The sequence below is a fragment of the Clarias gariepinus genome, chromosome 18 (genome assembly GCF_024256425.1).
Source record: "Clarias gariepinus isolate MV-2021 ecotype Netherlands chromosome 18, CGAR_prim_01v2, whole genome shotgun sequence".
Taxonomy (NCBI): Eukaryota; Metazoa; Chordata; class Actinopteri; order Siluriformes; family Clariidae; genus Clarias; species Clarias gariepinus.
Window position 1 is genome coordinate 19624244 of NC_071117.1, and position 23197 is coordinate 19647440.

General features: G+C 42.1%; 1 protein-coding gene across 1 annotated transcript; it reads right to left on the reverse strand.

Annotated features, from left to right (window-relative positions):
• Positions 1 to 1351: 1351 nt before the first annotated feature.
• On the reverse strand, positions 1352 to 17871 carry LOC128506227 (interferon-induced GTP-binding protein Mx2-like). Its single transcript, XM_053476568.1, has 14 exons — positions 17791 to 17871; positions 17629 to 17684; positions 17340 to 17536; positions 16332 to 16469; positions 15869 to 16023; positions 15639 to 15777; positions 15354 to 15552; positions 15193 to 15271; positions 14867 to 14989; positions 14641 to 14773; positions 14306 to 14464; positions 11785 to 11861; positions 11460 to 11678; positions 1352 to 1728 (listed from the first exon to the last, which is right to left on the reverse strand). The coding sequence occupies exons 2-14, from the start codon at positions 17682 to 17684 to the stop codon at positions 1504 to 1506; spliced, it is 1899 nt and encodes a 632-aa protein (XP_053332543.1). The 5' UTR covers positions 17791 to 17871; the 3' UTR covers positions 1352 to 1503.
• Positions 17872 to 23197: the final 5326 nt, after the last annotated feature.

Sequence of the window (23197 nt, forward strand, 5' to 3'; positions counted from 1 at the left end):
TTTTGTTTTTCTCAACAGTTCCTTTTGTTTTTATTATTAATTCGTCAAGCTGAAAAGAACCTTAGTTGAATGTGTTTCCCTCTGGATATTTTGTTACCTTTTTGCTAATAAGTCTATTTTACCTGGGACTTTGCCTTGAGTACTTTTAGTTGGGTCCAAAACCATCACCCTGGGGGCCCAGGTTCTGGGCCAGAGTCTGACAACTTAGTGTTAAAAATAAAAAGGCACTTTTTGAGTTTGCCAAAAGACATGTGGGTGCTCCCCAAAATGTATGGAGGAAGGGTCATATGGTCATATGAGGCTAAAACGTAACTTTTCGGCCACCAAAGAAAACGCTAGGTCAGGCGAAAAACATCCCATCGCCCTGAAACATGGTGGTGGCAGCACAATGCTGTGGGGATGTTTTTCAGCAGCAAGGACTGGGAAAATGATCCAAATTGAGGAAAAGATGGATGGTGCTACATACAGGGATGTTCTTGAGCAAAGCCTGTTTCAGGCTGCCTGTGATCAAGACAAGGACCCAAAGCATACAACACTCGAGTGGGAGCACTCGAAGGGGAAACATTTAAATTTAAATTGTCCATTCCAACATGAGGAATAGGCAAAAATCCCAGTGGCAAGATGTGGCAAGCTCATAAAGACTTATCCAAGGTGACTTGCTGCTGTACATTGCCGGTGGCTCTACAAAGGTGGCTCTACAAAGTACTGACTTTAGAGGGGTGAATATATATGCATGCTGAAGTTTTCTGTTATTTTGTTCTATTTGTTGTTTGCTTTACAATGAAAAAAAACATTGTTCTGTTCTGTAAATGAAATGATGCAAACCTTCTAACAATCCATTTTATTTACAGGTTGTGAGGCAGCAAAACATGAAAAATGCCAATGGGGGGGGGGGGTTTAATACTTTTGCAAGGCACTGTATAGCTGTTTCTTTGACTTTTAGCTAAGTGTTGTTCAATATATACCCTCTAAGCAAAAATATGGATGATTGATGACCGTTAATGACAGCTGTTGTGAATCAGATAATGTCAAACACATCCGTTCAACTTTCGTTTTGGAACTATTTTTTAACCATGACGGGACAAGTCAGAGGGATGCCATTTTAATTGTATTACACATGATCAAATCTAAAAGCTCACTTTTACACACATTTACTTTGCTTCAATTCGAAGCAAATGAGAAAAGTCTATATTTAATAAAAATTCTAAATTTGTACTGTAATTTTAGTACTGTGATTATAAATTCTTTAATGTTGAGTACTATCTGTACATTAATATTTCAAGTTATTTCAATACAAATAAAAATTTAACTACTAGTATAATTTTCATATTGAGGCATTTTGCATAAAATATTTCAAAACATTAATTGTAGATTGTTGGTGTCGGTTCTGAAGGGCCACAAATCTACATAGATCAGTGTTTCTACACACCTCATTTGGTCAATAGAAAATAGCTGAATATAAATTACTGATATAAAACCTTGCTATGCACTGCCCCCCTGATTTTAAACAAAGTTGCTGAGTTTCTCTTGAGCAAGTGTAAGGCGGTCTGTGCGGTTCTGGATGTCAACACGACGTCTACTGATCTCTGTTTCTTCACGCAAAGCATCTGCCACGTTGACACCGTCCATTAAACACAGCATCTCACTGCACAGCTGCTGAGCAGATTCCTTCAGCATAAAGTATCGGATCAGCATAGGCACCTGGTCAGCCAAGCGCTGCACCACAATCTGTCAGAAGAGGGGGGAAAAGTCTTTAATAAACAATTTTCAGGTTTTAGGGTTAATGTATAAGATATGAAATATGTATTATGTATGTCATAATAAATATGTTTATATCTTGGTAAACATTAATTATTTAGTAGATCAATTAAGCCTCAAATTGCAGAGGCAAATAGTCTAAAAAAAAAATCAAATACCAATTGGTACAAGTGTTAGGAATGCAGGACGAGATGGTTCCAAGTGCAGTGGCGCAACTCCTATGAATTTATTATGTTATAAACTGCCGGACGTGAGATTGGAAACTGGCTGGCAGCGAGGTTTTCTTGACGACTGTGATTGTAGCTGGGGTGCTTACTCCTCTGTGTCGGTAAGCTGCGAGTGCAGAGAGAGCGAGAGGCGCGGGAATGCGGAAGCCGGAGTGAGAGCTCTGTGTGTGACGTGAGCCTGGGAGGAATGCAGAAGTGCCGTGAGCGGCCGAGGAATGCGGAAGTGCCGTGAGCCGGCGAGAGCGCCCTGTGTGTCCCGCGCAGGAATGCAGAAGTGCAAAGAGCCGGTGCAAAGGACTTTGTTTGTAGCGTGACTTGTGCCGGGATGCAAAGACGTGGAGAGCCGGAGAATGACGAAATCGCGCAGGTTGGTGGCTGGTTTTGTTGAGCTTACTCGTGGTCGAGGGAGAGCAGAGTTCAGAGTCAGAATGACGAGAGAAAAGTCCGTGATCCAAGTTCGTAGTCGTTGAAACAATCCCAATGGTCGGTAACAAAGTCCGTGAGCGTGGAAGTCCAATACGTGAGACAAAAAGCGAGGTCGAGAAAAACGAAGCGTGGTCGGTAGCGAATAGTCAAGGCATGGAACAAACGCTGGAGAATTGGGCTATGGAAGGCACACAATAATCTGGCAATGAGGTGGTGTCAGTGTGTGGTTTAAATAGGTAAGGGGATGATTACAGATGCCGCATAGGTGTGTGGCGAGCGGAAGGTGAGGCAGTGAGATGTAAGGAGTGATTGGGAACGTGGAACAGGAGTGCTTCAGACATTATGGCAGAGCTGTGGCTTGGCGGTTCGTGACAGTACCCCCCCCCCCCCCCCTATGAACGCCACCTGGCGTTTTAGCAGGTGCCTCAGGGTGGAGTCTGTGAAAATCAGTAATGAGGGAGCGGTCCAATATGAACCTGGCTGGTACCCAACTTCTCTCCTCAGGGCCGTAGCCCTCCCAGTCCACCAGGTACTGTAAACCACGTCCACGGCGGCGAGACTTGAGGATTTTACGGACAGTGAAGGCTTCACCCCCGTCTATAAGTCGTGGAGGAGGGGGAGGGGGTTGGGTGGGTGGGGATAGTGGGCAGGAGACCAGTCTGCGAATCTGTGAGACGTGAAATGTGGGGTTGACTTGGCGCATGGAAAGAGGTAAGGCCAACCGGACAGAGCATGGGTTGATCACACAAGTAATTGTAATTGGAACAATGAACCTTGGCGAGAGCTTCCTAGAGGTGGTCTTGAGGGGAAGGTCGCGAGTGGATAACATGACCCTTTGGCCGACGTGATATCTGGGAGCTGCCAAATGGCGGCGGTTAGCCTGATGCTGGAAGGAGCTGACAGTACGTTGTAATTGGACACGAGCCCGCTGCCAAGTTCTCTTGCAGCGGCGGACGAAGGCTTGGGCAGAGGGAACTGCAGCCTCCTCCTCCTGTGAGGGAAATAACGGTGGCTGATACCCAAGGCAGCAGTGGAACGGGGACAACCCTGTGGCAGATGTGGGGAGTGAGTTGTGGGCGTATTCCACCCAGGGTAGAAGGCGACTCCAGGAAGCTGTGTCCCGAGAGGCCATGCACCTTAATGTCTTTTCCAGTTCCTGGTTCATGCGTTCGGTTTGTCCATTGGTCTGGGGGTGAAAACCAGATGAGAGGCTGGGGGTGGCGCCAATAAGGCCACAAAATGCCTTCCAGAAACGGGCTGAGAATTGAGGCCCCCTGTCAGAAACGATGTCCAGCGGAAGTCCATGGAGGCGAAAAACATGGTCAACCAGAAGTTCGGCTGTTTCCTTGGCGGACGGAAGCTTGGGTAACGGAATGAAATGGGCTGATTTGGAAAACCGGTCTACAATGGTCAAGATGCATGTGTTATTGTCGAATGGTGGCAGTCCAATGACAAAATCAATAGAGATGTGAGACCAGGGCCGATGGGGAATGGGAAGGGGTCTTAGGAGGCCCTCGGGGGGGCGGTTAGTTGTCTTGTTTCTAGAACAGATGTCACAGGCAGCTACAAACTCCTTGACATCTTCTTTCATAGTAGACCACCAGAAACGTTGTTGTAGGAGTGAAAGTGTGCGTGTCACCCCAGGGTGACAAGCCAACCTAGAGCTGTGGGCCCAGTCAAGTACTTGAGGTCTCACTGATGCAGGGACAAAAAGCATCCTGGGGGGAACGTTACTTGGGCCTGGTTCCTGGTCGAGGGTACGCTGGACCAGGTTTTCTACTTCCAGCCGCATAGTAGCCACAAGACATGGAGGGGGAAGGATGGTTTCAGCAGTGGGAGTGTGCTGGGAGGTAGAGAATTGCCGAGAGAGGGCGTCGGGTTTAATGTTCTTAGAGCCTGGCCGATATGATAGTGTGAAACGAAAGCGAGAGAAGAAAAGTGACCACCGCGCCTGACGAGAATTAAGTCTCTTGGCTGACTTTAAATACTCAAGGTTTTTATGGTCCGTCCATACAAGAAAAGGGTGTTCCGCTCCCTCCAGCCAGTGCCTCCATTCCTCGAGGGCCAGTTTGACTGCCAAGAGTTCCCGGTCTCCAATGCCGTAGTTTCGTTCTGGGGGTGTGAGTTGGCGGGAGAAGAAGGAGCAAGGGTGGAGTTTGTTGTCCTTAGGTGATCTTTGTGAAAGGATGGCCCCTACGCCGGTCTCAGAAGCATCTACTTCAACTACGAATTGGAGGGAGGGGTCGGGTAGGGTGAGGATGGGTGCCGTGGTAAATCGACGCTTAAGCTCCTCAAAGGCATTGCCTGCCAGGGGGTTCCAGTGGAACGGGGTCTTCGTCGACGTGAGTGAGGTGAGTGGGGATGCCACCATACTGTAATTTTTAATAAAGCGGCGATAAAAATTGGCAAATCCCAGGAAGCGCTGAAGATCACGTCTGGAAGATGGTAGTGGCCAGTCAGTTACCGCCTTAACCTTGGTGGGGTCCATCTGGATGCCGGATGGTGAGATAAAGAAGCCAAGAAAAGAGGTGGAGGTGCAGTGGAATTCACCCTTTTCTGCCTTGATATATAGCTTGTTTTCTAGCAGACGTTGCAGAACTTGACGGACGTGGAGCTTGTGTTCCTCTTCCGAACGTGAAAAGATTAAAATGTCGTCGAGGTAAGCGAACACAAAGACGTTGAGGAAGTCTCTCAGGACGTCATTGATGAGTGCCTGGAAAACTGCTGGGGCATTGGTTAGGCCAAACGGGACGACCAGGTATTCATAATGGCCAGTAGGGGTATTGAAGGCGGTCTTCCATTCATCGCCCTCCCTTATTCGAACCAGATGGTAGGGGTTCCTTAGGTCAAGCTTGGTAAACATGCGGGCATCCTGGAGCAGTTCAAAAGCAGACGACATTAGTGGAAGGGGGTAGCGATTCTTGACCGTGATCTCGTTTAATCCCCTGTAATCGATGCAGGGCCTGAGGGATTTGTCTCTTTTCTCCACGAAAAAGAATCCTGCCCCTGCAGGTGAGGACGAGGAGCGAATTATGCCTGCTGCGAGTGACTCGCTAATATATTGCTCCATAGCTTCTCTCTCTGGACGAGAGAGAGAATATAATCGGCCCTTAGGAGGGGAAGTGCCAGGGAGAAGGTCAATAGCACAATCATAGGGGCGGTGAGGAGGTAGAGAGACAGCCTGTGATTTGCTAAAGACCTGTCGGAGATCATGATATTCAGTGGGTACTTTGTTCAGGTCAGGGATCTCCTCTTGGAAGGTGGGAGAGATTCGCCCCGTGATAGCAGAGCGCAAACATGACGTGAGGCAGGTGGGACTCCAGCCCAGGATGCTTTGTTTCTGCCAATCTATGTGAGGGTTATGTAGTCTTAGCCACGGGAGCCCCAAGACAATGGGTGCGTGAGCATTTTGGACAGCGAGAAAAGTGATGGTCTCAATGTGATTGCCAGAAAACTGTAACGTAACGGGAGTGGTGCAATGAGTAATCGGAGCAAGTCTACTGCCATCGAGGGCCTGAACAATGAACGGTCGAGACAAAGAAGTGAGCGGGATCTTGAATTGGGAAGCGGCAGAAGTGGAGATCAGGTTTTGGTCGGCCCCGGAGTCTACTAGGGCGTGGGTGATGTAGGAGTGACTGTCCAGGGTCAGGGTGACAGGAAAACATGAACGCTGATCCGGGGAAAGAGTGGAAGCAGGACCCCCCTGTAGCCCCAGAACTACTGGGGGGCCCGACCTTTTAGTGGGCAGGACCGTACAACATGGCCTACCTGGCCACAGTAAAAGCAAGCCCCGTCATCACTACGGCGCTGACGCTCCCTTGGAGAAATATGTGTGCGACCTATTTGCATAGGTTCTGGAGGTGACTCAGGGGTAGTAAATGTGGATGCTGGAGTGTAAAACTTCCCAAAATACCGATGCTCCTCCCGTCGGGATCGTTTACGGGCATCAATGCGTGTCGCCAAGTCGATAAGGCCGTGCAGGTCCAATGGAAGCTCCCGGGCCACGAGCTCGTCCTTGATTGAGTCCGAGAGTCCATTGAGAAAGCAATCAAAAAGGGCCCTTTCGTCCCAGCCACAGGAGGGCGCCAGCGTCCGAAAATCAATAGCGTAGTTGGAAACAGAGCTTGATCCCTGACGTAATAGAAGTATCTGTCCTGCCGCCTGGTGTCCTGAGAACGAACGGTCGAAAACCCTCCTCATCTCATCAGTAAATGTCTTGTAAGTAAAGCAGCAAGGGACCTGGGCATCCCATAATGCTGTTCCCCACTCCCTTGCTTTCCCTGAGAGGAGCGTGATTATATAAGCCACCTTGGATCGTTCAGTGGGGAATGAAGCGGCCTGCAGTTCAAGAACGAGGGAACACTGTGACAGGAAAGAGCGACAGGTAGAAGGGTCACCATCATAAGTGGGTGGGGCAGGTAGGCGTGGTTCATGACCAGTGGCATGTGAAGGAAAAGAAGACTGTAGAATAGGTGCTGGGGGTGCTTGTGTTTGCTGTAGCTGAGTGGTAAGTGACGCTAAGGTTTCTGTGATGGTTTGAAGGGTGGAGGTGATCTGCCTGATCTCTTGTTGGTGATTGCCTAGGAGGGCTCCCTGGCTCTCCAGTGCCCCCCTCAGGTGAACTGCCTCTGCTGGATCCATATATGGCCAGATTATACTGTTAGGAATGCAGGACGAGATGGTTCCAAGTGCAGTGGCGCAACTCCTATGAATTTATTATGTTATAAACTGCCGGACGTGAGATTGGAAACTGGCTGGCAGCGAGGTTTTCTTGACGACTGTGATTGTAGCTGGGGCGCTTACTCCTCTGTGTCGGTAAGCTGCGAGTGCAGAGAGAGCGAGAGGCGCGGGAATGCGGAAGCCGGAGTGAGAGCTCTGTGTGTGACGTGAGCCTGGGAGGAATGCAGAAGTGCCGTGAGCCGGCGAGGAATGCGGAAGTGCCGTGAGCCGGCGAGAGCGCCCTGTGTGTCCCGCGCAGGAATGCAGAAGTGCAAAGAGCCGGTGCAAAGGACTTTGTTTGTAGCGTGACTTGTGCCGGGATGCAAAGACGTGGAGAGCCGGAGAATGACGAAATCGCGCAGGTTGGTGGCTGGTTTTGTTGAGCTTACTCGTGGTCGAGGGAGAGCAGAGTTCAGAGTCAGAATGACGAGAGAAAAGTCCGTGATCCAAGTTCGTAGTCGTTGAAACAATCCCAATGGTCGGTAACAAAGTCCGTGAGCGTGGAAGTCCAATACGTGAGACAAAAAGCGAGGTCGAGAAAAACGAAGCGTGGTCGGTAGCGAATAGTCAAGGCATGGAACAAACGCTGGAGAATTGGGCTATGGAAGGCACACAATAATCTGGCAATGAGGTGGTGTCAGTGTGTGGTTTAAATAGGTAAGGGGATGATTACAGATGCCGCACAGGTGTGTGGCGAGCGGAAGGTGAGGCAGTGAGATGTAAGGAGTGATTGGGAACGTGGAACAGGAGTGCTTCAGACATTATGGCAGAGCTGTGGCTTGGCGGTTCGTGACAACAAGGTAATAATGCAATAAACATTTGTGAGAATGATGCTTTAATATTAGAAAATATTAATTTTAATTAATTTAACTAATTTATTTAAACCTAGTTCCAAAATGTTTTTAGACAAATTATGTCATTTGCATAATTTACAAAATGTATACCCTACTGTTTAAACAATACACTACCTGGCCAATAAACAAAAAAAAAAGTTGCACATACTAAGATTTCATTTAGTCACCTTTAGCTTCGATTATAGCAGAAAAATATGGTGGCCAGTTCGTTTATGAAAATGATTCATCACGCGCACAAAACCACCCTATCACAACTGAATATGACGTTACCATTAGGGAAGAAAAACTCAATAGATGTAATAACTTGGTCATTCAGTACAGTCAGGTCATTAGCTGACTTAATTTTATTGCCACATAATGTTGCTGAGTTTAGACCTGACCAACTGAAGCAACCCCAGATTATAACACTGCCTTCAAAGGTTTGTACAGTGGTCACTATGCATGATGTGTGCATTACTTCATGTGCTTCCCTTCCTACCCTCACGTACACATTGCTCTGGAATAGGGTCAGTCTGGACTCATTAGACCACATGACCTTTACTATCGCTCCAAAGTCTAATGTTTGTTCTCCCTAGCAAATAACCGATTTTACTTTATAAGCCTCACTAACAAGAGATTTTCTTATGGCTACTTGTAGCTGTTTAGTTCTAATCATGTATGTTCTTATCACATTGTGTGTGTATGGGAATGCTCTTACTATCACTATTATACATCATTTTTACTGTTAACCTGTTACTGTTGTTACCATGCAATTCACCAATTGTTTAAAACTATCTCTATTAATGATCTTTTTTTCCCAACTACATTTTTTCTATAAGGTTGAAGGTTCAGCCCAATTTCATTCCTTCCTAGTTATTTTCTTTGCTTGATGAAGCTCAAAAGTTTGAACTTTTTTTTAAAAAAGTGATTGATTAATTGATTTTGGCCAGGCAGTGTATCTATAATAATTAATATACAGTAAATGAATCAGAAATTTATTCATGACTCCATTAATCACTTACAGTTTTTCTCAATTGCATTGGCTCAGTTCTCAAATGATTTTTTTTATTTCCCAAAACATTAAGCTTAGATCTCTGAACAATTTGCTTATTTTTCACATAAGATTGGAATTTCTTATTGATTTGAGCAAATTGCAAATGCTTTGGCACATGTGTGCAAAGAGTACATACAACTGTCTGCAGTTTGGACAACAAATAATTGCATATGGCTTGTTGATCAAAACTAATGACTCGATTCTCACTTACACTGTCAAACACTTCAGAACTTCTCAGACATTTTTTATTGTGTAAGCCATCACATTTAAAACGATCTATTCAATTATCCTAATTAATATACATAAATGTGTATTCTAAAATATATCTGACATTGACATTGTTTGTAATGTCTGCTAAATTGGCACATGACCTCTAATTGCAATCGCAATCTAATTGCAAATTACCTCTAATATGAATCAACCATTTAACCATTTAACCAATCAACTTTGGGAATATATATATGTATATATATATATATATATATATATATATATATATATATATATATATATATATACTATATATATATATATATATATATATATATATATATACTGTATGTAGATTGCCCACAGCACAATCACTGCTGTAGAATTTTTTGAGAATGGAGGACGTTCACAACCCTGAACTGCAGTAACATGCTCGTGGAAGAGCAATTGGAAGGCGTGTAAGAATACGTGGTGGTGGTAGAGGAAGAAATAATCGAGAAAGAGGTGGAAATAGAAGAGTCAGAGTCTCTGATGAAATCAGAGCCACACTTGTGGATCATGTCATAAATCATGGTTTTACAATGGAAGAGGCTGGTCGAAGAGTAAAGCCTAATGTAAACAGGTCCACAGTGTCATCAATTGTGCAAACCTTTTGTAGGGAAAAGAGGTAAGTATGTATTTTTTTGTTTTACAGTATGTAAAGTATTTTTACAGTATAAACAACAATATTGTAAAGGTAAATGCAAGTCTATTTGTTTATTCTATAGAACTGCACGACAACCTCGCGCTGGTGGCAGAGCAGCAGTATTTGGCCAACTGCAAGAACAAGAAATTTGCAACATGGTCATACAGTAGCCAACAATTCCATCAGGCTAAGAGAGATCCAAAGTGCAATCATAAATGACAATAAGGTCTTTGCAAATATAAATTCTGTCAGCATTTCAGACAGAGTTTTAAAAAGACATCAGATGACTATGAAACAGCTCTATAAGGTGGCATTTGAGAGGAACAGTGAAAGAGTCAAGGCGTTGCGGTAACAATATGTCCAGGTAAACCATTGGTGTGCACTTAGTGAGTTTTCCTGTATTTCTTAAATGCCTGTATTACTTTACTGTACGTTTCAGAAACCCATAAGAAAATACATTTACTGTTACATTTTTTCTGTGTTTCTTCATAGAGAATCTACATGAAACTACCCACATTCTTGTTTTTGTGGACGAGGCTGGGTTTAATCTGTCCAAAGTCCGGAGACGTGGTCGCAATCTCATTGGACACCGAGCTTCAATTGACACACCAGGACAACGTGGGGCCAATATTACAATGTTTGCTGCCATTTCAGAGAACGTTGTGAGCACACATATTCCACACATTGGGCCCTATAATACCCAACTTCTCCTGGCCTTCCTACGTAAATGCACTTTACAGAGACCTGATTCCAGAACAAGAAAGAGGTTTAGTTAGACCACATTTGCCTAATTATGTTGTTGTCTGAATGTCAGCTTCCACCGAACCAACAGTGTTAGGGACTGGTTTGCTGCACATGAAAGGATAACAGTGAAATTCCTTCCACCATACTCTCCATTCCTAAATCCAATAGAAGAGTTTTTTCAGCATGGAGGTGGAAAGTGTATGATCATAGACCACAAAATCAGATGTCTTTGTTGGATGCCATGAATGCTGCATGTAAGGACATCACAGCTGACCATTGCAGGGGATGGGTGCGGCATTCAAGGAGATTTTTTCCACGGTGTGTGGCAATGGAAAACGTTAGATGTGTTGTTGATGAAAATCTTTGGCCTGACCAACGTGAGCGGCAAGATGTCCACCAAGAATATTTTTTTTTCCCCCATGAATGTTATTTGTTGTTTTTGTGTATTTGTGGTAATACACAAATATGAAATGTAAAGTAAAATCTTGTTACTCTTGTCAGTTACTTTACATGTACAGTAATACACTTGTATTGTGTATATATGTGTATATAAAAACAACTAAACATTTTGACCAGTGTGGCTCACACAATGACAAAAATACTTTAGATTTTGGTGGCCTTGGCCAAATTATTGACACAATAACTAGGTTTTGAAGCATGAATTAAATGTTTTGAGTGAGTAATTACATTTTGCAGACATGCTTTAAGTTGTGACATTTGCACTCACAGTTTAGAGAATGTTAAGACTGTTTCGAAAAATGTGCCAAAGCAATTGAGAAAAACTGTAAACTACTGAAATATACCTCATAATAAGCCCGCAGCATTTCAGGATATTTATTTCTGTTGTCAAATCCAGCAAAGTTGTCTTCTGAAGCTTTTTGTCCATTAGCAGAGTTAGTCTCAGTTAAAGTTTTGAAGTAGATGCCATCTTGAGTGTAGACCAGTTGCTCCATCTCAAACTGCTCCATGATCCTCTGCAACACCTTGGCCTCCTGCTTTGACTGAATATTGTCTATCTTGTTCTGTAATGTTGAGTTTAAGTATTGAATACTGAGTTTTGACTATTTTAGGAATAGTTTCCACTTTTAGGATATAAATAATTTAATATAAATTAAAGATAATATTTACCATTGCAACACACTGGAGAAAAGGGTAGTTGAGGAAGCAGGTTTTGGACACATCCTGAAACTGTCTCTGTATGGTTTCTGAAACATACAGTATGAGTTTATGCAATATATATATATATATATATATATATATATATATACACACACACACACACACACACACACAATATGGCCTATAACACAGGAATTGTCCCTGGGAACATGGGCTTGCATTGAGGCTGCAGACAGAAGGAGAATGCGAACACGGGAAACATGTTTATTTTTTTTATCTTAAAGCATAATGTGAGAAAAGCTTTCAGGAGGGTGAACACCAACAAAGCAGCAGGACTAGACGACATCTCAGGTTAAGTCCTCTTAGCCTGCGCAGGCCAGCTAGCACCTGTGTTCATGTTAATATTTAACCTCTCCTTATCTCAATCAGTATTCCCCACATGCTTCAAAGATTCCATTGTCCTTCCTGTCCAAAAAAAATCCCCATCCTGCTTCCTTAAATGTCTGTTGCCCTGTAGACCTGAACTTGTTGTGCCCTGAGTTGTGATGATGTGCTTTGAATGGTTGGTCACAGACATCATCTCCTCATATCCTGACACACTGGACCTATTACAGTTTGCAAATTGTCCAAACTGATCGGCCGATGCTGCCATATCACACCTTTTACACGCAACACTATCCCACCTGTTGAGCATTTAGTAATTTTATAATTCCCGCCAGACTCACCATTAAACTGGAAGACCTGTGAATCAGCCCACTGCTGTGTCAGTGGATCTCCAACTTCCTGACTGACAGACCACAGGCAGTACAAATGGGCAGACATGTCTCATGTCTCAAGCCTCCCAGGGCTGTGACTTGAGTCCCCTGCTGTACTCACTGTGCATATACTGTATGACTGCATGGCCACTACCAACTCCACAACTATCATCAAGTTTGTTGTGGTGGACCTAATTACTGACAACAACAAGAAAGCCTACCAGAAGGAGATTAAAAACGTTGAGAACTGGTGCCAGTCTTTCCTTCTTCCTAACTTCAGCAAGACAAAGGATTTGATAGCAGACTTCAGCACAAAGCAGGAGAGGGTCCTTTCATCGACAAGAGCCCAGTGGAGAGAATGTACAGCTTCCAGTAGCCCGGCTCCCTACCCTACACCCAATCTACCTTAGCCACCCCAACAATGAACTGTTCTCTTTGTTGCAGTCAGGAAAGTGCTTCTGCTTCTCCGAAAAGTTCACACAGAGACTGATGAGGAGCTTTTTCCCTTAAGCTATTCGGGATTTCAAAGAGAACACGACAAAGGACTAAACAATTGGGTCTGTTTTTTTTTTTTACTCACACAAAAATTAAACACCCTACATTCCTGCTTACACATCTAAGTCAGGATGAATGATTTTGTTGCACATTTGCATATTCCTCACATGTTGCACAAATCCTGACGTACATTTTTTGCTCCTGTTTGGACATTGTTCTCTTTTCACATAAATAAGGACCAACTTCACTTTGAGTTTTAATTCCTTTCTGTACAGTCTGTAATTTATCCTGCAAAATTTATACACTTCTATTTTTCAATTATATTTCATTTAGTAACCTTTTAAATATTGCATTTTTTCTGCTTAAATTTTTAAGTAATTTTTAGATTTTTATTACTTTATTAGAATAATAATTTTTTTTAATAAAATGTAATTTTTATACATTTTGAATAAGCATTTTACTTTATATCATACTGTTTATGGCTGTGTAGGTGACAAGTGAAATATTTGTGAAAAATTTGTATATAATTATTGAGTCTTTGTGTACATGCCGTAGATGGCTACATATGTTCTGTGATGTTCTATGATTCCACAGCTAATATTCTAAATGTTCTTTGGTCTTAATCAGATATTCCTGTAACAAAACGTAAATCTGTAAATGCTCTTGTTCCAGACTACTGTACTGTAAATTCTCTGTCTCATGTAAACAGGAATCTAAGACCTTTTTGAAAACAAAGATTACATAGATGAGTGGTGTGGGCCAGCCCTGGCTGGTTGTAATCCTGCCAGTCAAATAAATTTAGAATCCATTCATTAAAGTAAATAAACTAAAATAGAGCAAGAAACTTCATAAAATCTCCAATAGATTGTGATTTAGATATCATTAGGAAGGTTTAAAAATGAATTTCCTATTTAATTCATACTACTTGCAGGCTGTAACATGCTAGCCACTGTTTTGAAATTTGGTAATTATTTTCTTTTTGAAAGTAAATTTGGTAAAAGTGACTGTTTCTGGTAATTAACTTGTTTATTTATTAAAAAAATTTTATTTAATTTTTTATAAGTTTAAAAAGTTCAGTCCACTGTATAATGAACCAAGAATGATGACTGTTGTTGGTAGTTAATTGTCAGTCCATTTTTTTGTTGGTGATATTCTCAATGTTTGCAGTACCTTTTAGATAAATGCTGATAAATAAACACATATAAATTGAGTTGTTTGTACTATTGTTTCTACTAAACTTATTTAAAAAATTAATAAAATTTGTAAAGGTTAAAAACTACCTCTGATGTCTCTGAGTGTGTCAATGGCTGTCGTTGTTAGCTGTTTTACAAGCCTCTGCACCACCATCTCAAACACCTTGTAGTCACTGAAGCCAGGCAGCTCTCGTCCTCTGTGCTTCAGATCATATTCTTTCACCACCTCCTGGACCGTGTTGTGGACTGTTTTGGATTAAAAAAAATTATCAAAATTTAACTTCCCCATCAGTTGAGGAGTTTCCACATGGCAAACTGCTAGACTCCAAACCTAGTTAAGTTTATTCTAAATACTTGTTACTATTGTACATTCAATAATAGATTTTGGGGCTTTTGCTTCTATATATGTACTGTGTACTCACATGATGCCTTTGTGTTGTCAAGATAATCATTCCATATTTTGAAGTCAGAACGAAGCAGTACAAACAGGTTGTCCTTGTTAACCACCTCGCCAGATGCCAACCGGTTGATTTTATCATTAAATTTTGTCAAGATCTGAAAGAACAAGCAATCATGAACAAGATATAGGCATATAGAGTAGTATTAGGTTCTAGATTAAAAAAAAATTAAATCAAGTATGCCACACACATCTATAAAAAATATCTTTTTTTTCTGCGGGTCCAGTGGTGGGCCGGCTTCACACTGACGCATCTCTGTTCTCATGCTCCACAGCTGCTTTTTGATCTCTTCTGAGATCAAAGGTAACGATTTCTAAAACAAACACACACATCGAAAAATTCAGTGCATTAAATTCCTCTAGCAACCCTTTTGGTATACTCAACAATTTTATGACAGATTTGTTACTGCTTCTCCGATAATTTTTTTTACGTAATTTTTTTTTTTGTTAAACTGTTCTCACCTATACTGAAACCTAATCATGCATATTAGTAAGTATAAAAAGAGTAGAAGCATACTTTGATGTGATCTACCAGGTCTTGAGTCAGTTTGGTGGCAAGGCACCGAATACTTGCTCTCTCTTCATATAACAGGCAACTGGCAGTACAAAAAATGAAAGTAAGTTTCCAGTCACCAGAATTGGGTCAAGTGTTATAAGTAATGAATTAGTTGTTCATACCTGAAGAACTCGTGACGTCTGAAGAATTCCCTCTCTACTCGAGTGGCCTCAGCCAGAGAGACCTTGTCATCAATTTGCTTTTGTCCTCGGCACTTCACGATGACGTATCCTTTACTTAAAGGGATCACCTGATTTTTTACTATTTCCAAGATGTTTTTCTCTGTTCCCCTGTCTATAAGGTCTGGCTTTGTAAGAATAGCTGTTAGACAAAATACATTAATAATATTAGCAAAAAGAAGTTTAAGAATAATAATGTTGCTTTTTTTGTTTATTAGCTAGGTTTACCCAATGTCCTTTGTCCTTCAGGATCCACTTCCTGTGCCATTTTCAGAGCTTCTGTTGTTGCTATGTCAACGTTACACGGCACCACAACTAAATTTATAGTTTGATCCTTCTCTATATATTTTCCTATGAGATTTTTGATCTAGACAACAATAAGACAAGCGATGTTGCAATTAAATTTAATAAAAAAGAGGAAGTATTTAAAAAAGAGACTATTTACAATTTACACTAACCTGATATCCAATGTCATCTGGTTGACCTTTTACAGGAACTCGGGCAATCCCAGGAAGATCAATCAGTGTGAGGTCACACACATCAGGAGCCATGATCTCCAGAGAGATGAGTTCATCACTAATTCCAACCCCTTCTCCAGCCAGCTCATTCTGGGCTGTTAGAAAGATGTAATAAGTATTATAAAAATATACATATTGTCTCATTTAAACTTTATAAGGTATTAATATGGCTTTTAAATATTTTGTTACAGAATTATAAATAGTGATATATAGTGCTTAATAGAACTTGTTAGGGTAGAAATGTTTGGCTAATGGACAAGTCTTTGTTACTACACAATATCATTGGAATAAATATTCTAAATCAGAACCTAGCACCAATATTCTCTTTTTTAGACCATAAAAAAAGATTTTTATGTGTTTGGCTTTATCTGGTTATTGTGGTATTTCCAGGAATTTTACCAACCTGCCTCCACGTAACCCTCAACCAGTGATGGGTCATCAAACTCAATTAACTCATCTCCATAAGATATTACAGCTTTCCACTGAACACCACATTTAATTTTTCTCAGCTTTAGTTCCAGTGGACACCTCGTAACAATACCTAAAGTTAAAAAAGTGAATTATACCACAGCTTCTGTTTTCTTACTTCTTCTAAAGTCAGTCAGACAAAGAAGTAATGTCAGTCAGACATAGTTCCCATAAAATGTGTGTGTGTCGGTGGAAAAAATAGTCAGAACGTTGTGGTTTGCAACTGCCGAATACAGTGGAACCTTGGATTGCAATTAACTCGGATTGCAATTAGCTTGGTTTGCGAGTCCTTCAGAAGACGAGCAAATTTTTAAAATACATTTTGACTAAACAAACGAGTCTTGGTATACGAGTACCAAGTATCATCTAGAATTATGTGGCACGCATGCGCTTCTTTTTTTGATGCCATGCGTCACGTGATCACAACTGAGCCAATGATTCTTCTCTCTTTTGCGCTGCGGAATTGGGGAAAAAAGTCTCCCATATTCGATCCAAAGTACGTGCGCGTCAATCGTTTAGTTAACAACTGTGCGCACATATATTCAATTAAATTAAATTTTATTTGTATATGTATTAACAATTGTCATTGTCGCAAAGCAGCTTTACACAATCAAAAGAATTATTTAAGTTTGTATGAAATGTGTATGTGTATGAATCAAAATGGTCAGATGGTCCCTGTATACTGTTTACTACAAATAGTTTACCAAATAGAGACTCACTCGCAAGCTTGTGACAGAGTGAGTCTCTATTCGGTAAACTGGTGTGTATGTGTGTACACGGGTGTGTATGTGTAAAAGTCATCCTACACAGCAGCCCCCTTCCCTCCTCGAAGAGGCCCCTCCTCGTTTACAATTTAACTGTACTATAAAAAAGCAAACAACTCAACTATAACAAATATATGATATATTTATTAATTTGTATGAGAAATAGAAAAACCACTCACCACTCCCTCGGGGTAATGCTACTCCAGATAGTGCTTCCAACACAGAGCTTTTCCCAGAACTCTGATCTCCAATTACTGCGATAGTTGGCAAAGCCAAATCTTCTTCAATACCAATCAGTCTCAAAGAGTCAATTAAATCAATCAAAGGACGAACCTTCTCGTCCAAATGAGTGTGGAACACCCCTTCCATTTGCTTACTGTGAATAAATAAAACGCATCAAGTTTTTAAAATAAAAAAAAATTACATGACACAAGTTCATGATTGTTTCATGACCAACTTTTTACTGACCTGCTTTCACCACCATTAGGAATGTTTTCATAACTACTTTGCTCACACTCCATCATCTTGGGAAAAAATTACATGTATAACTATTGTATCTTTCCTTAAGCATTTTCCAAAGTCAAAGGTATTTATCATGTCATACAGTAGAAACAAAGGTATTTTACTTACCCAACTGTGTACAGCAACCTGATTACCCAAAGGATGTGAATAAACTGTGATCCGAGAGGCTGTTTATATACTGTATGCAGGCACACACACCTACTGTAGATGTGAATAAACTAAAAGTGATTCAAGTGGCTTTAGACACACATGCACGCACGTACACACACACGCACACACGCAAACACTCTCTAACTTGTATGTGGATAGGGAACTTCAATAAAAACACTTACATTTGTGCAATAAGTTAAGAAAGCAAAAGTAAAACAGCTGAATGTCTGTCCTATATGTCCTCTTTGGACCTTCCAGGTAGTAATTAGATAGTAATTATACCTCTTTAAAAATCTTGTTTATCTTCCACACCCTAGGGACAGGATAAAGTTTTTAGATGAATTTTAGAAAAAGCAACAAAAAAAAAGTAACTCAGTGATACAAACACTAAGAGCAACTAAAAAAACCTTTCCTTCACTACTTTACTACATTACTTTTTTATACTTGAACAGATTGGAAAATATACTAACATTATCTTTTATTACTGATGTTTTTTTTTATTGAAACAGAGAATAAACCAATAAACATTTATGGCATTGAGAGCAGAATCAAATATTAAACATTACCTTTAACTAATATGCATGTACAGCATGGGGATTACTATATTTGTTTTATTGCCACCAGTCTATTTATTTATTAACTTGATTGCACAAAAACATGAGTCAGTCACTGACCTGTTTCTGTATGAGTTGCTTTTAGTTTCATTTATTTTTTGCAATTTAACAATTGCAAGCCCAGAACTCGGTTAAAAACCCACTTGTCCTCCTTAACACCTTCACACAACATTCCAGTCTATAAGGATTTCTTGTATTTTGGTAAACCCTCTTTTGTCTACTCAGTGCCCAGCCTACTGTCACTGTGAGTTTCTTTAAACAGATTTCAAATAATTACACATTGCACATTAAACAGGTGATGGTTCCTCTCCGGTAACCATCAACTTATTATGGTGGAAAGGTTTGTAACGATCAGCTAAATTTAGATGAACTGAAGCTACACAAATTGACAGATCTTAATTTTTGTGTCGATGTTGCAGCAAAAACTGGGTTAGCAAAAAGGACAAATACAGAAACATTTAAATATATCGAATGTGTATTATACAAAAAAAGTAAAGAAAGTAAAAAAAAAAAGTGCACCACAACCAAACAAAGAAGCAAGCAATATTTACAAAATATATACAAAAATCTGTGTGTGTATGTGTGTGAGAGTGAGTGAGTAGATAAATGTCTAGAGTCCGGGTTATTGTTCGTGTGTATGAGGAGAGATGGCTTGGCCTCCCTGGGGTTAATAAAATCCAGGAAGGTGACGATGGAGGGTGAGAAGCCCGCGGAATATGTCCAGTCGAAAATAATCATTTTAATTAAAAAATCTTTGCACGAATGTGATCCCCGGCAGTCTCTCCTTTCTCTCGTCCACAGTAAATAACAACACCAGCGCTGGTCCACCATAACTACTTCTCCCTTCACCTTTTCCCGACTCTCCTTTTAAACCAGGTCAGGTGACCTCTTGCATCACCTCTGAACTTTTGCGACCGGGGAGCGTAGTTTTGCGAGGGGGGGAGTGAGGCACCAAAACACAGTCCTTGGGACACATAACCAAGCGGGTCCTTTTTATAAAAGCACACCTGTTTTTTGTTAATCAGCATTAATTTTTATTCTCTCCTTTATATAAAGAAAACCTTGTGGCTGCGCTACAGGTTTGCGTGCCCTTATAAACCTGGGAGCAGTGTTGTCCGAAGCCATTTGCTATTGGTAGGGTATCCCAAATTGGTCTCAGGTGAGGGGCCAGACTAAGGCAAATTGGTCTCAGGTGAGGGGCCAGACTTTTTTCAAGCATGAAAAAAAAGAGAAGGCAGAAAAGTGACCCTGCCTGGAGGAAGCCCAGGGCCCATGTCTAAAGCCAGGCTTGGACAGAGGGCCCATCAGTGAGCACCTGGTGGCGGGGTCTGCAAAGTGGCGTGGCCAGGCACAGCCCGAAAGAGCAACATGGACATCTGTCCTCCCCCATCTTTTGGACCCACCACCTGCAAGAGAGACTGATGGGGTTGGGTGTGCTGCTATTTGGGTGCCGGACCAGACCCGGACAGCAGAAGCTGGCTCTGGGGACGTGGAACGTCACTTCTCTGTGGGGAAAGGAGCTGGAGCTTGTGTGGGAGGTGAAGCGTTGTCAGTTAGATCTTACCTTGACGCACATCATCGACTCTGGATCCATACACTGGTTAGAGTTTGGACTTTATTCTTCTCCAGATTTGCCCAGAGTGTGAGCTACCAGACGGGTGTGGTGATACTCACGACTCCCCGGCTAAGTGCCACGACGTTGGACTTTACTCCAGTGAATGACAGGGTTACCTCTCTGAGCCTAAGCACCATGGGGGGAAACTCTCACTGTTGTCTGTGCTTATGCTTCAAACAGCATTTCAGTATTCTTCCTTCTGGATGGAGTACTGCATCGGGCCGCAGTAGGGGATTCCATTGTCTTGCTGGGGGACTTCAATGCACATGTGGGCGTGTGTGATTGGAAGGAACGGCCTCACTGGTTTAAACCCGAGCGGTGTTTTGTTATTCGATTTCTGTGCTAGTCATGGATTGTCCATAACAAATACCATGTTTGAGTATGGTACTTTGGTACCAGAGCACCGAAGGTCATTGATCGATTTTGTGATTGATCGATTGTGAGTATTATCTGACCTGAGGCCATATGTCTTGGACACTCGGGTAAAGACAGGGTTGGAGCTTTCAACTGATCACCATCTGGGTCAGGTGGCAGGGGCGGCCACAGGACAGACCTGGTAAGCCCAAACGAGTTGTGCAGGTGAGTTGGGAATGTCTAGGGGAGGCCCCTGTTCAAGAGGCCTTCAACTCCCACCACCAGCGAAGCTTTTCCAGCATCCATGTAGGAGCTGGGGTCATTGAATCAAAGTGATCAAAGTTCAAAGCTTCTTTAGCTGAAGCTGCAGCTGTGAGCTGTGCTCTTAAGGTCCTGGGTGCCTCAAGGGGTGGTAACCCTTGAATAGCATGGTGGATGGACACCTGTGGTTAGGGAAGCTTTCCAACTGATAAAGGAGTCCTTCATGGATTATTCCGGGGGTCTCTATAGGCAGTTGCAACGTATGGGTGGGCTTGACAGACAGCAGCCACAGCGGTAGCAGAGGCAAAGCAGTGGGTGTGGGAAAAGCTTGGAGAGTCCATGGAGAAGGACTTTTATGCCTCTTCAACAATGTGTGGAAGTCTGTGACAGTGCCTAAGGAGTGGCAGACTGGGGTGGTGGTTCCCATTTTCAAAAAGGGGGACCGGAGGGTGTGTGCCAACTACAGGGCATTACATTACTCAGCCTCCCTGGAAAAGTGTATTCTAAAGTGCTAGAAAGGAGGGTTTGGCTTGTAAGGGCCATAGTTCATTCTTGTGATTTGTTGTTGTGTTTATTTCATTTCAGTCTATTAGTTAAGCATTAAGCACTTAGTATCATACTCATAATTTGTATTGTGACATCATTTCATGAGTTGTTCTGTGACATCATCTCACAGTTATGTAGCTGCATGTCTATCACGCAAGTTAGTTGTTAGTTGTTGTTAAGACATGGAAGGATACAGAAAGGTGTGGAGCACACAAGCTTTTGACTGTAAGACAGTAAGCTAAAAGTAATACAGTAAAATGAGTTGTTGTAACTGTAATCTATCGAAGCTACAGAACACAGCAAGCAACTTGTCGTGACGACAGTGGATTTATGCAAGTAACTGTAACAACCGTTGTACTTTGATGTTAAAAATAAACAAGAGACAAAGTAATCAACGAAACATCTGGAGTCGTCAGTGACACTGTGTAACAAAAGACACACGTCAGAACTTGTGAATAACATGCACGGCTAATTGTCGAACCACAGATTAAAGACGAACCAGCTTTTTACTCGTGTAAAAATTCTAGAGTGGGAATATAGCAGAAATATGCCCATCCAGTCTACATGTGTTTTGTGGATTTGGGGAAGGCATATGATCGGGGCAAAGAGCGTGTGTCACCTGGATAATGCGCCTGTGTTCCCATGTTGTGCACCTGCCCAATGTTGGACTGAGAAGGAGAAATCTTGTAGTGAGAGGAACCAGTGTGTTATGCAAGGGTTTGCCAACCATTGGAGAGGAGCATGATCTGTGATTAATGTGAAATGCAGCTTAGCTAAATAGTACTTCAGCTCCTCTATAGCCTATTTAATAGCAAGGTCCTGTAATGTGTAAGGCCAGTGTAAACGGCCTGTCAAAGTCAGGGTTTCAGAGGACAGGGGAACTGGTGAGATGGGCTTTTAGACACAGCAGTTTCTCTGGTTGTACCTTTTTAAGGAGGTTTGAGTGGTGTGCTGCAATAGAGGAGAGGTTAGGCACAAACTCTCTGTAATAACTGGCTAGCCCAAGAAAGGCACATACCTGTTTTTTTAATGTTGGCTGTGAGTACTTGCTTATGGCCTCTATACTTTATTTAAGAGACCGCGACCAATTTGGTACCCCAGGTATGGTGCCTCGGCCAGCCCCAAAAAACAGGCCTGCATTTCTCAGCTTCTTTAGCTTCCTTTAGCTGGTGGGGGTGCTCATCCCAGCTGCATGGGTGAATGACGTCATCATCCAGGTACGTGTCTGTATATGGGTGGAGATGGTGAAGCACCACATCCATGAGGTGCTGGAAGGTGGCCGGGGGTCCATAAAGATCAAACGGGAGAACACAGTACTGGCGGTGTCCGTTCTCCGTACTGAAGGCAGTTTTCCTCTGCCTTAGGTATGTAGTTACTATGGGGCTAGATCAGGGCCTAGTTGACTCCTCTATAATGCCATTGCAAAACATGCTGTTCACTTCGGCTTCGATGGCACGGTGATGGGCCTCTGGGGCTCGGTACAGTCTTTGTCGAACGATCACACCGGGTGGTGTTTTGATGTCATGCCAAACCAAGTGGTTGAGCCCCAGGGCAGTGGAGAACAGGAGTCGTTCTGAAACCGGTCTTTAAAATCTTAATTTAATTTAAGCAAAGTAAACGTTAAAACAGTCTGCCTTTACATTTTATTATGTGTAATCAGAAAGGCTACACATGTCATCTTATACTTGGTGTTCTTTAAATTCGTAGCAGATTTATTAACTGAATAAATTAACTGAATAAATGGAACTATGGAAAATATTAACTGAATAAATGGAACTAAATTACCATTAAATTCAAACATTGTCAAGATGTGCTACTGTGTCAGGAGATGTCAATGTTTTTTTGCGTTATTATAAGAATGAAATGCAGTAGGCCGTTACAGTAGATACCCATTTGGAATGGTTATTACCGTCGCGCTCAATCAATTCTTAAATCAATTTTAAAGGGCTTCAGGACTTCGATTCTGCATCGTGAT